This window comes from Pteropus vampyrus, unplaced genomic scaffold (assembly GCF_000151845.1).
Source record: "Pteropus vampyrus isolate Shadow unplaced genomic scaffold, Pvam_2.0 Scaffold827, whole genome shotgun sequence".
NCBI classification, from domain to species: Eukaryota; Metazoa; Chordata; class Mammalia; order Chiroptera; family Pteropodidae; genus Pteropus; species Pteropus vampyrus.
In genome coordinates this window covers 92,069-107,071 of record NW_011889608.1, presented here as the reverse complement: position 1 = coordinate 107,071, position 15,003 = coordinate 92,069, and the positions used below count along the sequence as shown (strand labels likewise).

Below are 15,003 nucleotides of genomic sequence, written 5' to 3'. Positions count from 1 at the left end.
CCCCATGCATACTAGAGTAGGAAAGGGGTCTGGGCACGGCGCTTTGGGGTCTCCTGGGACTCATCTGTCCAGGTAAGAAGCTAGACCAGCTTCTGAGATCAAAACAGCACCAGGAGATCTGGGTGGACAAGCTTGGATGAGCAGTGAGGAGGGGAGATGGGCCAAAGGAGGAGGGGGCCTCTGTCAGGAGAAGACACCTTCATGCATGAGCCAGTCCAGGAGGCAGGACAGAAAAGGCAGTGCCACTTTAAGAGCTCCAGCAAAAGGAACTCTCCTCACTCCTGGGGGGAAAGCCAGCTCAGAACGCCCCGACTTCTGTGATTTCGGAGACCCAGGAGTGGCAGAGCACAGCTCCTGTGGGCCTCCCAGCTGGCCCCGGGGAAGAGGGCCTGGGGGCAGGAACAGTTGCATAAGCAGGGGACCCTGTAACTCCAGGGGGTGTGGAGGAAGAAGACCGCAGGAGGGGTGCCATGTGGCTGCTCCTGGCAGCCCTGCTGCTGGAGGCCATGGGCAGGGGGACAGCTGGCCTCTCCAGAGGGCGGGCCCTCCGGGTAGAAGGCACCCCTCGACTGGGCAGCAAATTCCTCCGGGCTGGCAGGACAGTGCCAGCGGCTCTGCGCACAGGAGTGGCTCGGAGGGCTGGGATGGGGTACGTAAGCGAGGAGGCGCTGGGGAGGACGGGGCCGGGCACTCTTCCTAGGATGGCGAGCTGGCTGCTTGGGACTGACAGCCCTGGACAGCTATGGAAGAAGGACCAGGGCCAGGCAGGAAAGGCCAAGTGCCCAGTGGGCGTGGGTGAAGGCTCCATCTCGGCTGCATAGCTGTTGAGGTGGGAGAGAAGGCGAATCCGGACGGGGTCCGCACGGCTGCTGGGCCCTTCCAGGACTCCCAGGTACCTGATGACTTCAGTGAGGCACTCCCGGAAACCGATGCTCCGGAAGTCAACTGCCAGGGCTCGGGCATCGAAGAATCCTGCAAAGAGAGGCATGATGAGGGCATGCCCGGCAGGGCACACCTACCGAGCCTGGAAGCAGTCTCTCTGAGTTCTGGACCTGCCTCCCCCACTCACTCCCTGTGTGCCCTTGGGCATGTCCCCTCACCTCCCTGTAAAGTGAGAATCATCATCCTACTGGGGTAGAGGGGGTGGGTTATGAGGATCAAACGAGTTCACTAAATCACGAAGCATTATGAAATGTAAAGTATTGTTTTCAGCACAATTCATGACTAATACAAAGAAGAAACTCTGTGATCGAGATGTCATTTAAGTAGACAGTTGCCGGATGTGTAAGGGCTGTGCACATGGAGGTGGAGAACAATCCTGCCTGCTGACACGGGCAGAGGCTGGGGGACCCCTTGAAGAAGGCAGCATAGTAGAGCAGTGAAGCCTGAGGTCCTTGGAGGCCAGCAGAGCTGGGTCCAAATCCCAGTTCTGCCATTTCACTAGCTGCCTGATGGTGGGCAAGTCTCTTAATCTCTCTTTGCTTCAATTTCTTTAGCTATAAAATGGACATATAACAGTACCTGCTACAGAGAATCGTGAAGGTGAAATAAAATAGCACACAGAAATGCTCAGAAAATTAAAAATTAGCTATCATTTATATTACTGGCTTGGCCCCTATAGGAATTACAGTTTGTCCTCCAGCCCAAAGGGCAGTCTGGAAAGCAGGACCCCTCTTTGGTCCTCAGCTGCTGCCATCGGGCTGGGGACCCTCTCTTTGGCTGATGTCAGCGAGGAATGATCAGGTGGACTACCCACCTGATCATTCTCACTGCCTCCTTATACCTGCCCTTCTCTCGACCACCTTCTGGGCAGAGACAGAACAGCCTGGGTGAGCACTGGCCTCATGACTATGGCAGCAAACATCTGGTTCATGGCTGAGGCCTCCACAGAGGGACAGCTGGACAGGAGATGACGTTTGGAGTCAGGCCTCCTTGGCAGCAAGTATATTGGCTCTGTAGTAAACTAAGCTGTGCTGACTTCAAGTAAAACCCTTCACATTCTGTGCTCACCGTTCTTTTTTAACTAACATTTGTTGACTTCTTACTAAGCACTTAATTTGTATTGTCTTAATTTTATTGAGACAATTCTATGAAAACAATATTGTCTTAATTGTATTCATTGTATTGTATTAATTTTCATAAAATCCTTTCATTATTCCTATTTTAGAGATGAGGAAACTGAGGCATAGAGAAGTTAAATCATTTGTGCACAGCCCTTGCACATTCGGCAACGGTCTACTTAAATGACATCTTGATCACAGAGTTTCTTCTTTGTATTAGTCATGAATTGTAGTAGAGTCAGGATTCTTTGTATTAGTCATGAATTGTAGTAGAGTCAGGATTCAAGGCCAAAGCCAGTGCTCTCAACCACAATTGTGTTTTCTCATTAACCCTTAGCCAGAAGATAGGGAAGACAGCAGCCCCGTTCACGAGGTTCTTGAGAAAACCAAATGCGATAACATTAGTCAAAGCATTTTGAAAGTACAAATGCTGTCCAGATATTTGTCACGACTTTCCTTTTAATTGGATGACCGCAAATGTAGTTTGAAATATCTCCCCCACTGTTTGTTTAGAGACAGAAGTTTGCACCATTGACCGTGCGTTCCTCTGGCAGAAGTTCTCAGAGCGACCACCTGCATCAGAGTCATCAGGGGAGTTTGCTAATCTTGCAAATTCCTAATCTCCAATCCACACCCACTGCCTCAGAATCTCTGGGGTGTGACCCACAACTCTGCCCGCTCACGGATGACAGTGCTGCACACTGAGGAACACCAGGTTGGGCCACATAAAATGTGACTGTCCTCTCCAAAGGGAGCAGGTTAAGGTTTTAAGACTTAGGTTTTTGTGGCCGAGTCTCTGGAGCTTTCAAGGTTTTCCCCACTGCAAAATTGCCAAAATACACAGAGAGGCTTCATGTAGACAAAATTTCTATTTGTTCAGAGTTCAAGCCACAGTTGCATGAGTCTATCGTAATAGACTAGCTCCAAATAACAGAAGGAGTTACATTTGTATTTTACTACAATCCCACTACCGATCTTCAGCTGTGGGCATGACATATCAGCCCAGTACTGCCAATGACACTATAGCCCAGAAGGCTAGACCAGTGGATAGGCATGCCAGTGAACCATCTGTGCCTAAAAACCTCAGGCAGGCTCGTTCCACCAGGATCCCAGTGAGAATGAGCTCATTCAGGCTAATGCTTAACGAGGTCCTGGCGGGTAAGGTCAGTAGTAATAGTCTGTTGGAGAAAACCTCCTCCGAGGTCTAGGCTGGAAGGAGTAGAGTTGAGGAAAGGGTTGGAACAAATGGAGACACTGAGGGTGGAGAAGAGGATGCTGAAAAAAGAAGACAGACGAACTTTACAAATGTTCCACCTGCATTTGCTTCAGTCTCTCTATAGACTGTGAGCTCCGTGAGGGCAGGGACCACTTCTACTTTGCTCACCAGTGTATCCCCAGGGCCGAGCCCTGAAATGCTGGCTGCATGAATGATTCCCAGGAGAACAGAGCATCAGTACCTGTCCCACCAGTGGCGTGGAGCATTTTCAAGTGATCTACCGTCATCTGCAGGACCTCAGCTTTCTCCAGCTTGGAGGAGCCCTGTGTGTATGGGAGACAGAAGGGTGAAGTCCCCCAGCTGAACTGTGTCACTCACCTCCCCTGCATAGTGCCATTAGCACTCACTGTCTCAATTTTCTCATCTTCCTCCAGCCCCACTACTGTCTGCAACTGGGCTTCTGCTTCGGCCAAGGTCTCCGAATCCAATAAATTCTCTTCAGGTCTCCTGTTGGTCCACTTGTCCACTGCACTGCTGACCATCTTTCCTGAAACCCCTGCTCCCTTGACTTCCATGACACCACTTTTTCTCGGTTCTCCTTTCACCTTGCCTCTTATTCTGCTTGTCCCTTAAAACGATGGTGTCCCCAGTGGGTGTTGGCTCACTTTCACGCTCTGCACACGCCCAGAGGGTCTTGTTATCTCTGTGGCTTCATTCACCATCACAAGAATGCCACTCCTGCATACCCACCCGCCTCTTAGACCCGCTCTACTGAGGATCCAGCTTCACATTCACCACTCTCCAAGTCTAGCTCATCTCACCCTCAAAGCATTTCCCCTTCCTCTATTCTCTTGGGAAATGCTTTCTAAGCCTCCAGCATCACCCGGTCTCCCAGGTGAAACCTGAGGGTCAGACTCCACATGAGGCCCTTGAGGACAGGTAGCAAGTCTAATTCATGGCTGGTTTTATGAAGGCTTTAGTGAGTCTGTGGAATGACTGACTCGTTTTCACCAGCATAAGGGAAGTCACATGACTTATGACCATGCCTTGGAACAGAGGGTGAGAATCCTCGAGGCTGTCTGATTGATTCAACTGTCTGACTTCTCGCTGTTGTCCCTCCGCCCCAACATGATCAATGGCAGAGTGCTCACTCCCTGAGCAGCCTGTTCCACTTTCAAATAGCTCTGAAAATGTGAGCTGTGCAGAGGAATAAGGCGCTTTATTTATTAGTTGTGTGACCCAGTATAAGTTACTTCACCTCTCCGTGCTTCAGTTTCCTTACCTGTGCAATGGGCATAATCATCTCTATCCTTCAGGGTCATTTTGAGGGTTCAATTCAACGGGATGATGGACATAAAGCCATAACACCTGAGACACCTCAGGAAGTATAAATTTCCATTCTCCTTATCCCTAGGGGGCTGCTGACAGATAACAGTAAATGCCATCATGGCACTTTGGGCAGCTGCTACCAGTCAATAAGAGATGCCATGAGACATGAGCCTTATCTGCCATCCGAACAGCCTTTCCTCTAGCACAATCAGCAATGTCACATACCTGCTTCTCAAAGGCAGTGGGGACCAAGCGCCGCAATTCAGAAAGGCTGCTGTTGATGCGGTCTCGGCGCCGTTTCTCTATGATCTAAAAAACGATGGCGAGAAGTTACACAAAAGGCACTTCATGAATTTCCAACGTGCCTTGATGGACATTGACTCATACTTCTCTCACAATATTTTTGTGAGGAAGATAAATCTATTCTTACTTTATGGAGGAGGAAACCGAGGCTCAGAGAGGGGCAGTGATTTGTTTAAGGTCACACAGCAAGGATGTGCAAAACTGGGAGAAGAATTCGGATCTCTTGTCTGGGTCTGTAGCGGGGAGAATCTTCAAAATGTTTAACTATTGGTACAGCAGGGCACCAACCAATCAGAACAGGGACACCTGCCATAGCACTGGAGCAGGCCCTGGAGGCCCCCGCTGGGCCATTGGTACTCCTTCGGGTGCTGGGTCATGAGGCCTGAGGAGTCAAAGGCATTGCCCTTGCCAGCTGCCAAGGCCTTTCATTCATATCATCTCGTTGTCACCTCACAGTCCTGGTAGCAGAATGCTGCTAGCAGTGCAGAAATCATGACCCCCATTTCATCAGTAAAGAAAACGAGGGCTGGACAGAAGTGGTTTGCCTAAGGTTTTATGGTTAGTGAGTGGCAGGGCTTGTCTCCGTCAGATCCCAGGTCTCTGAGCTCCCAGGGCAGAAGCACAGCTGCATCTTGGGGGGAAAGCGGGGCTGGGATGAGATAGCAAACAACAAGCAGGGGCTCTTCCTTTTTCTGTCCCCCTCCCTCACCCCTCTGCACATAGAAAATGAAAGTTCTGGGCTCTGTTAGAAGAGGAGAAAGGCTGGAATAAATAATAATGGCTAACTGTGTGTTAGGTATTGTTCTAAGTGTATTACATTAATTCACTTAATCTTCAAAACAACATTTTGAGGTACATACTATCATTATTTCAGTCACACAGTTGAAGAAACGAGGTTAAGTGTCTTGCTCAGAGTCACCCCCACTAGCTACTGGCAGAGCCAGGACTTGAACCCAGGCAGTCTAGCGTGAGGTGATATTTCTGACCAGGGTTCTCCAGGCCAGGCCCTTGGGGCCCCAGGGTAAACCTCTGTTGGGCAACTCTGCTGAGACACTCACCCCTCTGCGTTTCTTCCTGGCTTGCATCTGTGAAGGGCTGGGGGTAGACAGCGGCCTGGCCATCTGGCTGGAGAGGAAGAGAAAAGCAAATTCTTCAGAGATGGGGGATCATCTCCCTGGCCCGGGGTGACCTCGTAGGCGGGCACAGCCCTCTCCTGGGCGGCTGTGGTCTCCCAAGCAGGGAGGAGGTGCAGGGCAGGCGTGGGAGGGGACATTCTCTCCCCTTCTCCCAGGAGCCCATTTCTCCCTGAGCCAAGTCCTCCCTTGCACTTGGTTTCCTGCCCCAGGGGCGGCTGGGGCCCCTGGGGTGGGGGTGGGTGGCCTTGGCTCTTGCCCCTGCCCCACTCTCCTCTTCACTGCGGCCAGAGGGCGGGTGTTGGGAACCGCAGCCGGCTACTCTGGCTCCTGCAAAACGATCCCCAGGCGGGGCGGGCGAGGGCACGGGCCAGCGGCGGCGGGGCTGGGCCGGCGGGTTGGGTTTCAGAGGGAGCCGCTGGGAACGAGCGTGGAAAGAGCAGATGCCGCCGCTTCCCACGGGCCCGGCGCGCCGGCCGCCCGCCCTCCGCTGGGGCTGCAGCTGCCGCCGCCTCCCACGCAGCACGGCTGGGGGTAAGGGGGAGCGGCATCTGGGTCACAGGCCCCTCTCTGACTCTCGGGACACTGCCCTGGCTTCCCCCAGAAGGCCCCCATCCCGCCTCACTACGGCCTTCCCTTCGCAAGCCTGGCTAAAGGATGGATGTTTGCTCGCAGCCCAGAAGCTCCCATCACAGGGAAGAGGCTCAGCTCTCGAGGGCTTTTCCTGCCCAGACTGACCCAAATCCTCCCCGGCCCAACTGCTCGCCCTCTTAAAGGTTTCCTGCTTCAGAAGCCCTTTCGGAATGGAGGGAATTCGATAGGTTGCACCGAGGATCATTCATTTCGCCAATACCGGGGAGGTCCCATTCAGGCCCAGGTTGGACTGGATAGGACAGCTAGGCCCCACCTTCCAGATGAGCAGCTCCCATGGGGAGGCACCATATCAACAGATAACCTTAGACAAAGGGACTCCACTGCCATTTCAAATGGAAAATGCCACACATCTTAGGAGCCCATGAGCTTGCCTCCACCTCAAGCTTCTCCTCTTCCCCCTGGGTTCCCATCTCAGGAACGCCAACCCAGCTCCCAGTTCTGCAAGATGGACACCTGGCCACCATTTCTGATTCTGATTCAGTCTTCACCCCACCCTGTCAAATCTACTTGTTCCATGTCTAAAATACATCCCACATCTGTCCTCATCTCCACTGCTGCTCTCAGGACCAAGCCTCTATCACCTTTCTTCTGGACAACTGCAAGAGTCTATTGTTGGGGTTCCTTTGCGCCCCTGTCATTCTCTACAAGCAGGCAGAGTGGTCATTTAAATGCAAATCTGATCTCATCACTCTCTTAAAACTCTTTAGGGGCTTCCCAATGATTTTAGGATCAAGGCCACTATCTTTCAGCTGGTCCAGCTGGCCCCTGTCACCTCCCAGACTCAACTCCCTTTTACGCTATGTGCTCTAGCCTATGATTGTACTAACTTGTTCCTGTGGTTGCACATACTGTTCCCCTAGCCTAGAATTCTCTGGTCCATCCCATCTTCCCTCCTCCAAGCCCCAGCTCCTTTGCCTAATAACTTATACCACCTTTCAGGTCTCAACTCAAATGTCACCTTCCTGGGGGAGCTTTTTCTGACATCCCCCTTTCCATTAGGTATCCCTTACTCTATACTCTCCCAGCATCCTGCATTCACGTCAGTTATACACATTTGTTGTTTTATAGTTACACGATTATTTGATTAATGACTATCTCTCTCCAACAAGTCTGTAAGCTCCATGAGGCCACGAACCATGTCTGTCTCATTTTGGTGTTGTAGCCCCTGCACTCAGCAAGTGCTTGGAATGTGGCAGAGCTTATGGTTGAGCTCCCTCTTCCTGCCCTCATCTTTGGCATTACTGGGAACAGAGAGGTGGCACCATAAAATCTATGTCCTACGCCTTTGCGGGATGGGGACAGGAGGGTCCTAGCCCCCGTGACTACCCGTTTGGTATCAGAGTTTGGATCATTTTCATCAACTGCTCAAAGAGAAAAGATTGCAGGAGAGACCAGATGAACATTTGTCAGATTCTGCTGCTAAGCTCCTGGCTTTGTCCAGCCACATCTGGAAGAGGATATCTACATCCAAACATCTGGACGAGAAGGGCTGGTAAGCGAAAGCTCCTGGGAGAGATGGACCAGCAAGCTAGGTCCAGGGATCAGATGGCCAGATCCTGTGATCTGTAGGGCAGCTTGTTTACAGAGCTTCACTCGGGACAAGCCCTAAGAGCCAAGGTATACTAAGAAACCCAGCCTTTGTCCCCCCAGGCTGGATAAAGCGTCTCTAGGGGTATTGGGTTATCACTGTGCACGTCACTGCCTTTCAGCCTGATCCTTCCTCAGGGACCATCTGTTGGAGGCTGATGCACCCCTTTCAGGGCAGGAGGCTCTGCCATTCCTTTTTCCAGCTTCCTAGTCCCTCATTCTTTGCAGTATTATCCCCTCACCCCCACCCCACTCCCTATCTCACAGGCAAACCTCACTTCACCATTTTCTTGGCATCGCTATGTACATGTCCCGCCTGTGAGCCTAACAAAAACCCCATTTTACAGATGAGGATGCTGAGGCTTGCGGAGCTAAGGCAGGTTGCCCAGCTTATGCAGCTGCTAAGGAGAGAAGCCAACATAGGAATCCATGTCTTCTGGCTCCAAATCCAGCATTGTTTTCCCTCTTAATTCCTATTTCCTGTCTGTCTGAATAGCCCTCCAGTCAGTCCCCTTATCCTTAAAGCTCCCAAGAGCTCAGCCTGAGCTCACTTCCAGGCCGTGATCTGGCCCTAATATTGGGAGGAGGTATGAGGACATCTTGGCCAAGAGTCTGAAAATAAGGCAGATTTTCAGGGACCCAGAGAAGATATGTTGACCACCAAGATCTGCTCCATAGGCCTCGAGTGGTCCCTAGCCAGTATTCTGGGATGGTCTCTTGAGGTGGAGTCAGTTTTCTAGGTGGTCTGACTACCAGTCCTGACCACCCTCAGCACTTATCTTCAGATTCCCCTTGGGAAGGCCCCTTTGGAGCCCTTGTAGATAATCCTACTCATTTTACATCAACCAAAGTCCCCAGTGAAGGAATCTCAGAGATCACTGAGACCACTAGTAAAATGAGGAAACTCAGAGAAGGAAAGGGATCTGTTCCAGGCCACACAGCAAATTAGAGGAAATTCCAGAACTAGAGCCAAGTCTACTGGCGTTTAATCCAGTGTTCTTCCCAGCGCACCCCAAATATTCATCGTCCCATCTTGTGTATCACATAGCCAGTACTTTTTGTTCTAGACAGAACATCCATATTAACTTGTCTCGTTTATTGCATAATAGCCTTGTGAATTAAGTATTATGGGGGCCATTTCACATTTAGGAAAAACAATCATTTGATAAATGTAGCAACAGAGACACAAAGAGTTAAGAATCATGCCCAGTAAGTCCAGTTTTCAGGCTTCCAGTCTTTTCATTAGACTATGATGCCTCGTGAACACGTGCCCTCCAACTGAATGGTGACCCCTTAGAGAACAGCATTAATTGGAAGTTACCTTGTGCCAAAGCAGGGAGCTATACAGTTTAGGTTCATTATTTCATTGAAGGCTTACCCTGTGAGGTAGGAATTAGCTTCTCCATTTTGTAAGGAAGAAAACTGAGATTCGAAAATGCCCAAGTTAATGGTGGTAAGAGTCAAACTCAGGTCCATCTGACTTCAAAGGCCACCATGTGCCTTAAATCATATAGGAACAACCCACAGACCCTGACCCAGTGCCTCACATGTGGAAGCTGCTCATTAAATGTTTGCAGAGGGGAAGAGGAGAGGCTATATTCTCAGTTGGGCCCCAGCATGTCAGGGGGCTGGGTTCAGATAGGAGTTCTATGGGCAATTCCCACGGATGGGGCAGGATATCACCACCGGGCAGATGCCCACAGTGACATGGAACACACTATGCTCTTTACTCTCACGGATCTGAGTGTGGGGGCTTTGCGCCCTGCCTCTGACCCCAAGGAGGCTGGCTGCCCTAGTCCCGTGGCCCTTGCCACTGTTTATCTGGCTGTCTTTGTACATTAAGCTCTTCTTCTCTGAGAGTTCCCTGAGGGCAGAGGCTGAAGCAGGATACATCTGGGCCCCCCACGCCCAGCCCAGGGTCTGGGCCACAGCAGGCATCGTTCAGGCTCCCTGAATCGAAGTATTGATGTCTGCTGGAGGGGAGGGCCCTTTGGAGAGTGCTACAAAGAGAGGTCTATAAGTCAGCTCTGCCAGATGGCCAACTGCTTTCTCTCCTCTGATGGGATCTGCTCCTCTAAGGATTGAGACAGTCTCTAAAAATGGGCTCTGGCTGAAAGGACAAAATGCTATATATGAAAAAAAAAAAACAGATCACTAATCCTTCAGGCTACAGCCCAAATGCCACCACCTTCAAGAAGTCCACCCTGTCACCTCTAGTTGTAAGTGACCTCTCCCTGCTTGGGTGTCTTCACGACCCACAGTCTGTCTCTCCTTCCATCTTCCATGCTGTCTGTGATCTTTGTGTGACCCGGTAGGTCATTGGCCAGGCTGGAAATTATTGAAAGACCAAAGCCAGTTTTGATCAGCCTAGCTCTCTGGCATCAATTCCGTGCCTCTGAGTCATGAAGACCCAATGACATTGAATTTGAGACCCTCCTTCAGGACCACAATGCGGTGTTAGGCCCTTCCTCTGCTCCTAGCAGGCACAGACTCAGAGAATTTCTTCTCTGAAGTGCAGTTTCTGCTAAACAATTATAAAGGCTACTAAGCTGCATAGGAAATTGTACTGTATACCCCCGAACCTAATGTACAGGATGCAAGGGGAATACCTATTGCTTTACCTCCTATTATAAGCTATAAATAATTAAAAGCTGGTGGTATTTTCCTAGGATTTGTGATTGATCCCTTGGTCTCAGAAAAATGGAGATCACTGAAATTATGAAATGTCCTCAAAAATGTCCCTAAGAGTGAACTGAATATCCCTTCCAATTCTATCCCAGGGAGTCAAGTTCGGATGAGTCAGGAGAGTTCAGGGAGCCCTCTCTTTCCCATTCCCAGTCCTCCTTTTAGTTTACTGCTGAGGAAACAGGCTCACAAAGGGAAAGCAATAGCCCAAGGTCACATGGTGAGTTGGTAGCAGATTTGGAGCTGGGACCTAGGCCTGTGTACTGCCAGTCAGCCCCTGCAGCTCTTTCAGGGTTCTGCATATCATGTGTTTAGTATCTGACATTAATTAAACATTTGCTATGCGCTAGGCCCAGTGCTAAGCCCTTGGCATAGGCTATCTCATTTGATTTTCCCAATATTCCCATTTGGTCGGTTCTATTATTTATACCCATATTACAGATGTGGAACCTGAAGAATTAGGTTGTTCTCAGAACCGGGAAGCAGCCAAACTATAGATGTGCAGTTTGTTCTACAGGTTTGAAGCAGATCGGAATATGTCCTGAGAGGGAAAGACATTGGTGCAGTAGAAAGAGCACTGGAATTGGAGTCTAGGCCCTTGTACTAACCACGGGCAAGTCAGCTATTATTTTCTTCAATACGGAAACTTTAATTCCAAAGTCCAGTTTGTTCAAGGCAGGGGAGACTTTCTTCCCCTGGAAGCTCTCTGTGTACTATATGAAAAGTGCACTCAAGTTCGAGTAAAATTGGGAAAGTGTGGTTATTCTGCATAGTCAGCGAATTCCAGACAGGGGGTGTGGTGCCAACAGTCTATAAGGGTTTTTCCTAAGAGCTTCAGGAAAAATTCCTTGCCAATAGTCTCATCAGGGCACCTAAACAGAAAATCACAACTGGACATCAGACCCGCGAGCTGAACGCTAGCTACCTCCATCCCGAGCCCTAAATGGCCAAGGGCGCACAGGACCCCAGGCACCCGTGCGTGTAACGGCACACGCTGCACACGCCCAGCTCCCCCTCCCCAACACACACACCTGAGGGCCGTCGCCCACACCCGCATCTCCCGAGACCGCATCGAGGACGAGTCCTCACGCTCGCTGAGCCCGTCGGCGCGCCCAGTCCCCAACCTCGGCCCGTACCTAAGCTCGCCCTCGCGGCCCACGTCGATGGGTCCGTCGGACTCGCCCTCGGAGCCGCTCGGCTCCCTGGGCCGCTTCATGGTGAGCGCAGGCTTCCAGGTCTCCGCCGGGCTGTGCTGCCTCCTAGCTAGGAAGTCGGCCCCGCCCTGGCCCCGCCCCGGCCCCGCCCCGGGGGCGCCGCCACCGCCCTTTCCCAGGGCCCTTTCCTGAGCCGCAGCCCCGGGCGGCCCGGCGCCCCCTCGCCCCCGCGTTGACGCGCCGGCCGAGGCGTGGGAAGGCCCCGGGCGGTCACCGCCCCCACCGACGGCTGGGAGGTCCAGCTCGGCCGCCTCGTGCTGGGTGGCCTTGGGCAGGTGCCCTTGTAGCCACCCCCTCCCCTCCAGGGAAGCCAGGGGTCCCAGTCTGTCCCTAGTTCTCCCGGGGCGCTGTCCGTCTGTAGAGGCGCCGCTCCGCGCTGCCCCAGCTTCTGCAAAGGTCTACCCCTCCAGCTTCTGCCTCCCGGGGTTCTGGGGGAGGCAGACACGTCCGGTTTGGTGAGGTTGGTGGGGGTGGCTGTGGCCTGATCCTCGACAAGAATCCCCCAGCAGTTTATCTTATAGGGGTCCAAAGCAAATGGAATGCGTGTGTGTGTTGGGGAGGAAGTAGTCAGAACTGTGAGAAGTGGCTGTCATTCCCAAAAGGGTCAGCTGAAGTTGTGGCTGCACCGCCTGAGCAGGACCGGCTCTGGCCAAGGTCTCTGGAGACTTGACGGCGTGATGGTGGAGCAGGGGGTGCCTCTGGGAATCAGTTCCCAGTTCACCAGAGGGGAGCTATCATGGGAACCCACGAGTGCCTGGAGGGTTCATCCTGAAGCTGTGGCACTGGCCTCAAAAGTGGGTCAGGAAGGCACCCTCCAGCTTCTCTAACAGACCGAACTGTTTACTCAGTGTGAGGCTCCTTAGGGAGGGGGACTCAGAGAAGATTCTGAGATTCACCTGCTATCCTCATGAGCCAGTACCTCAGAGGAACCCCTAAGGCTCGGAAGGAAGCAGATGGGAGCATCCTGGAAGGAGACTTCATGGGCAGAGAGGAGGAGATGGGAAGGTGGGCTTGATGTGGTGGGTCAGAGAAGTCCTTCCCTTTGACTCACCCACCAGGACCCAGAAGAAACCACCCCTTTATTTGAAGAGTGGAATTGGTCATCTGAGAATGACTGTACTTTCACCCCCACGGCAAGACCTGCTTGAGGACGCTTGATTATGGCTGTGGGAAAGAATATTCCCGTGCCCTCTTCTACACATGTCCACAGACACAACCACTTGGCCAAGTACACAAACACACTGACACACAGCTGGCATGAGCAGTCACTACCTTCAGCCTCTGCTTCCCCAGGAGGCCCCAGTGGTCACCCCAGACACACCTATGGATTCTTCTTCCAAATGCCCTCAGCACTCACATAACTTCTGTGGGCACATACCATTGGAGTGGAAACCTCAAGCAACACAGAAGTTGCACAATCCATGTACTGTGCATTCCCCAGAAAGGCAGAAATCAACTATGTCTCTCAGATATCTGCCCTGTGTGATTGAGAGCTAGGACCGGCAGCGTAGCGAATTTGCAGGGGACGGACAAAGGCTCTGTTGTGGGGTGTGTTCATATGAAATGCTCCAGGTCATCAAAATGGGGTGCACAGTTAGGTGGTCTGGACCTCAGAAAAGAGTTCTGCACTGCGTGTTTAAATGTGGAAGTCACTAGATAATAGGATGGACTTAAAGCCATGGGAATAGATGGACTACCGAGAAAGTGTGGATGGAGACAGAGGAGTCTGACTAGTTAATATCTGGTAAGCATTATAACATCTGAAACTCTTTTGTAAGTATTAACTCCTTTAATTCTTGACATCTCTATAAAGTAGTAATATTATTATCATCCCCACTTTACAAATGAGAAACAAAGGGACAGAGAAGTGGAATAACTCTAGTTAAAATGGGCAGGTAGTAAATGAAAGGGCTAGAATTCAACAAGGCAATTTGGTTCCAGAGCCAAACCATTAGGCTTTATTACCTTATATAGAATAGCTCTTAAACATTAAGCTGTACTGAAACATTTGAAATGTTGCTTTCCAGCAATTGTCATCAATTTGGCCTCAATAAACTCCTGTAAAAATTCTCTACAGGTTTGGATGTTCTCACATTGAAAGGTGGAGGGGCAAATGGGAAGTTATTGTCTAATGGGTACAGAATTTCAGTTGGGGAAGATGGGCAGTAGTAATGATTGCATGCACTGTGAATATACTTACTAGTACTGAATTGTACACAAAAATATGGTTGAAATAATAATTTTCTTGTTATATAATTTACCACAATTTAAAAAATCTGCTATTAGTTTTTAATTCACAAAAAACAAATACCATTAAGCTAAACTATCTAGTACTGAGCCTAAAGCTATGCCATCAATACAATAGCTACTAAGCTCCTGAAGTGTGGCTGGTCTAAATTGGTGTGTATAATAATTTTAAATGAGCATTAAAAAATATATGTATATATAAAGTAAAAGCACTGATATTTTTATATTGATTACCAGTTGAAATGATAATATTTTATACATCTTGGATTAAATAAAATATATTATTAAAATTTACTGGTTTTCTTTTTAGTACTTTTAATGTGGGTACTAGAAAAAATTTAATTGTATATGCAGCTCCCATTAGACAGTGCTAATCTAGTTCAGAGTTTCTTAACCTCAGCATTATTGACATTTTGGGCTGAAAAATTCTTTATCACATGGAGCTGCTTTGTGCATTGTAGAATGTTTAGCAGCATCCCTGGCCTCTACCCACTAAATGCCAGTGGTACCTAAGTTGTGACAATTCAGAATGTCTCTAGATAATACCAAACATATCCTGGGAGAGAAATCACTCG

The 15,003-nt window shown here is 50.3% G+C and overlaps 1 protein-coding gene across 1 annotated transcript; it reads right to left on the bottom strand.

Moving 5' to 3' along the window:
- Nucleotides 1–221: 221 nt before the first annotated feature.
- On the bottom strand, nucleotides 222–12,214 carry HEYL (hes related family bHLH transcription factor with YRPW motif-like). The gene is made up of 5 exons (XM_011385939.2): nucleotides 12,104–12,214; nucleotides 5,967–6,033; nucleotides 4,831–4,914; nucleotides 3,518–3,599; nucleotides 222–972 (listed from the first exon to the last, which is right to left on the bottom strand). The coding sequence occupies exons 1-5, from the start codon at nucleotides 12,181–12,183 to the stop codon at nucleotides 299–301; spliced, it is 987 nt and encodes a 328-aa protein (XP_011384241.1). The 5' UTR covers nucleotides 12,184–12,214; the 3' UTR covers nucleotides 222–298.
- Nucleotides 12,215–15,003: the final 2,789 nt, after the last annotated feature.

Coding starts and splice junctions, on each gene's coding strand:
- HEYL (XM_011385939.2), bottom strand. CDS start 12,183: ATGAAGCGGCCCAGGGAGCCGAGCGGCTCCGAGGGCGAGTCCGACGGA. Junction 6,034..12,103: donor GGCCGCGAGGGCGAGCTTAG/GTACGGGCCGAG, acceptor CTTCCTCTCCAG/CCAGATGGCCAGGCCGCTGT. Junction 3,600..4,830: donor CCACTGCCTTTGAGAAGCAG/GTATGTGACATT, acceptor CCATACACACAG/GGCTCCTCCAAGCTGGAGAA.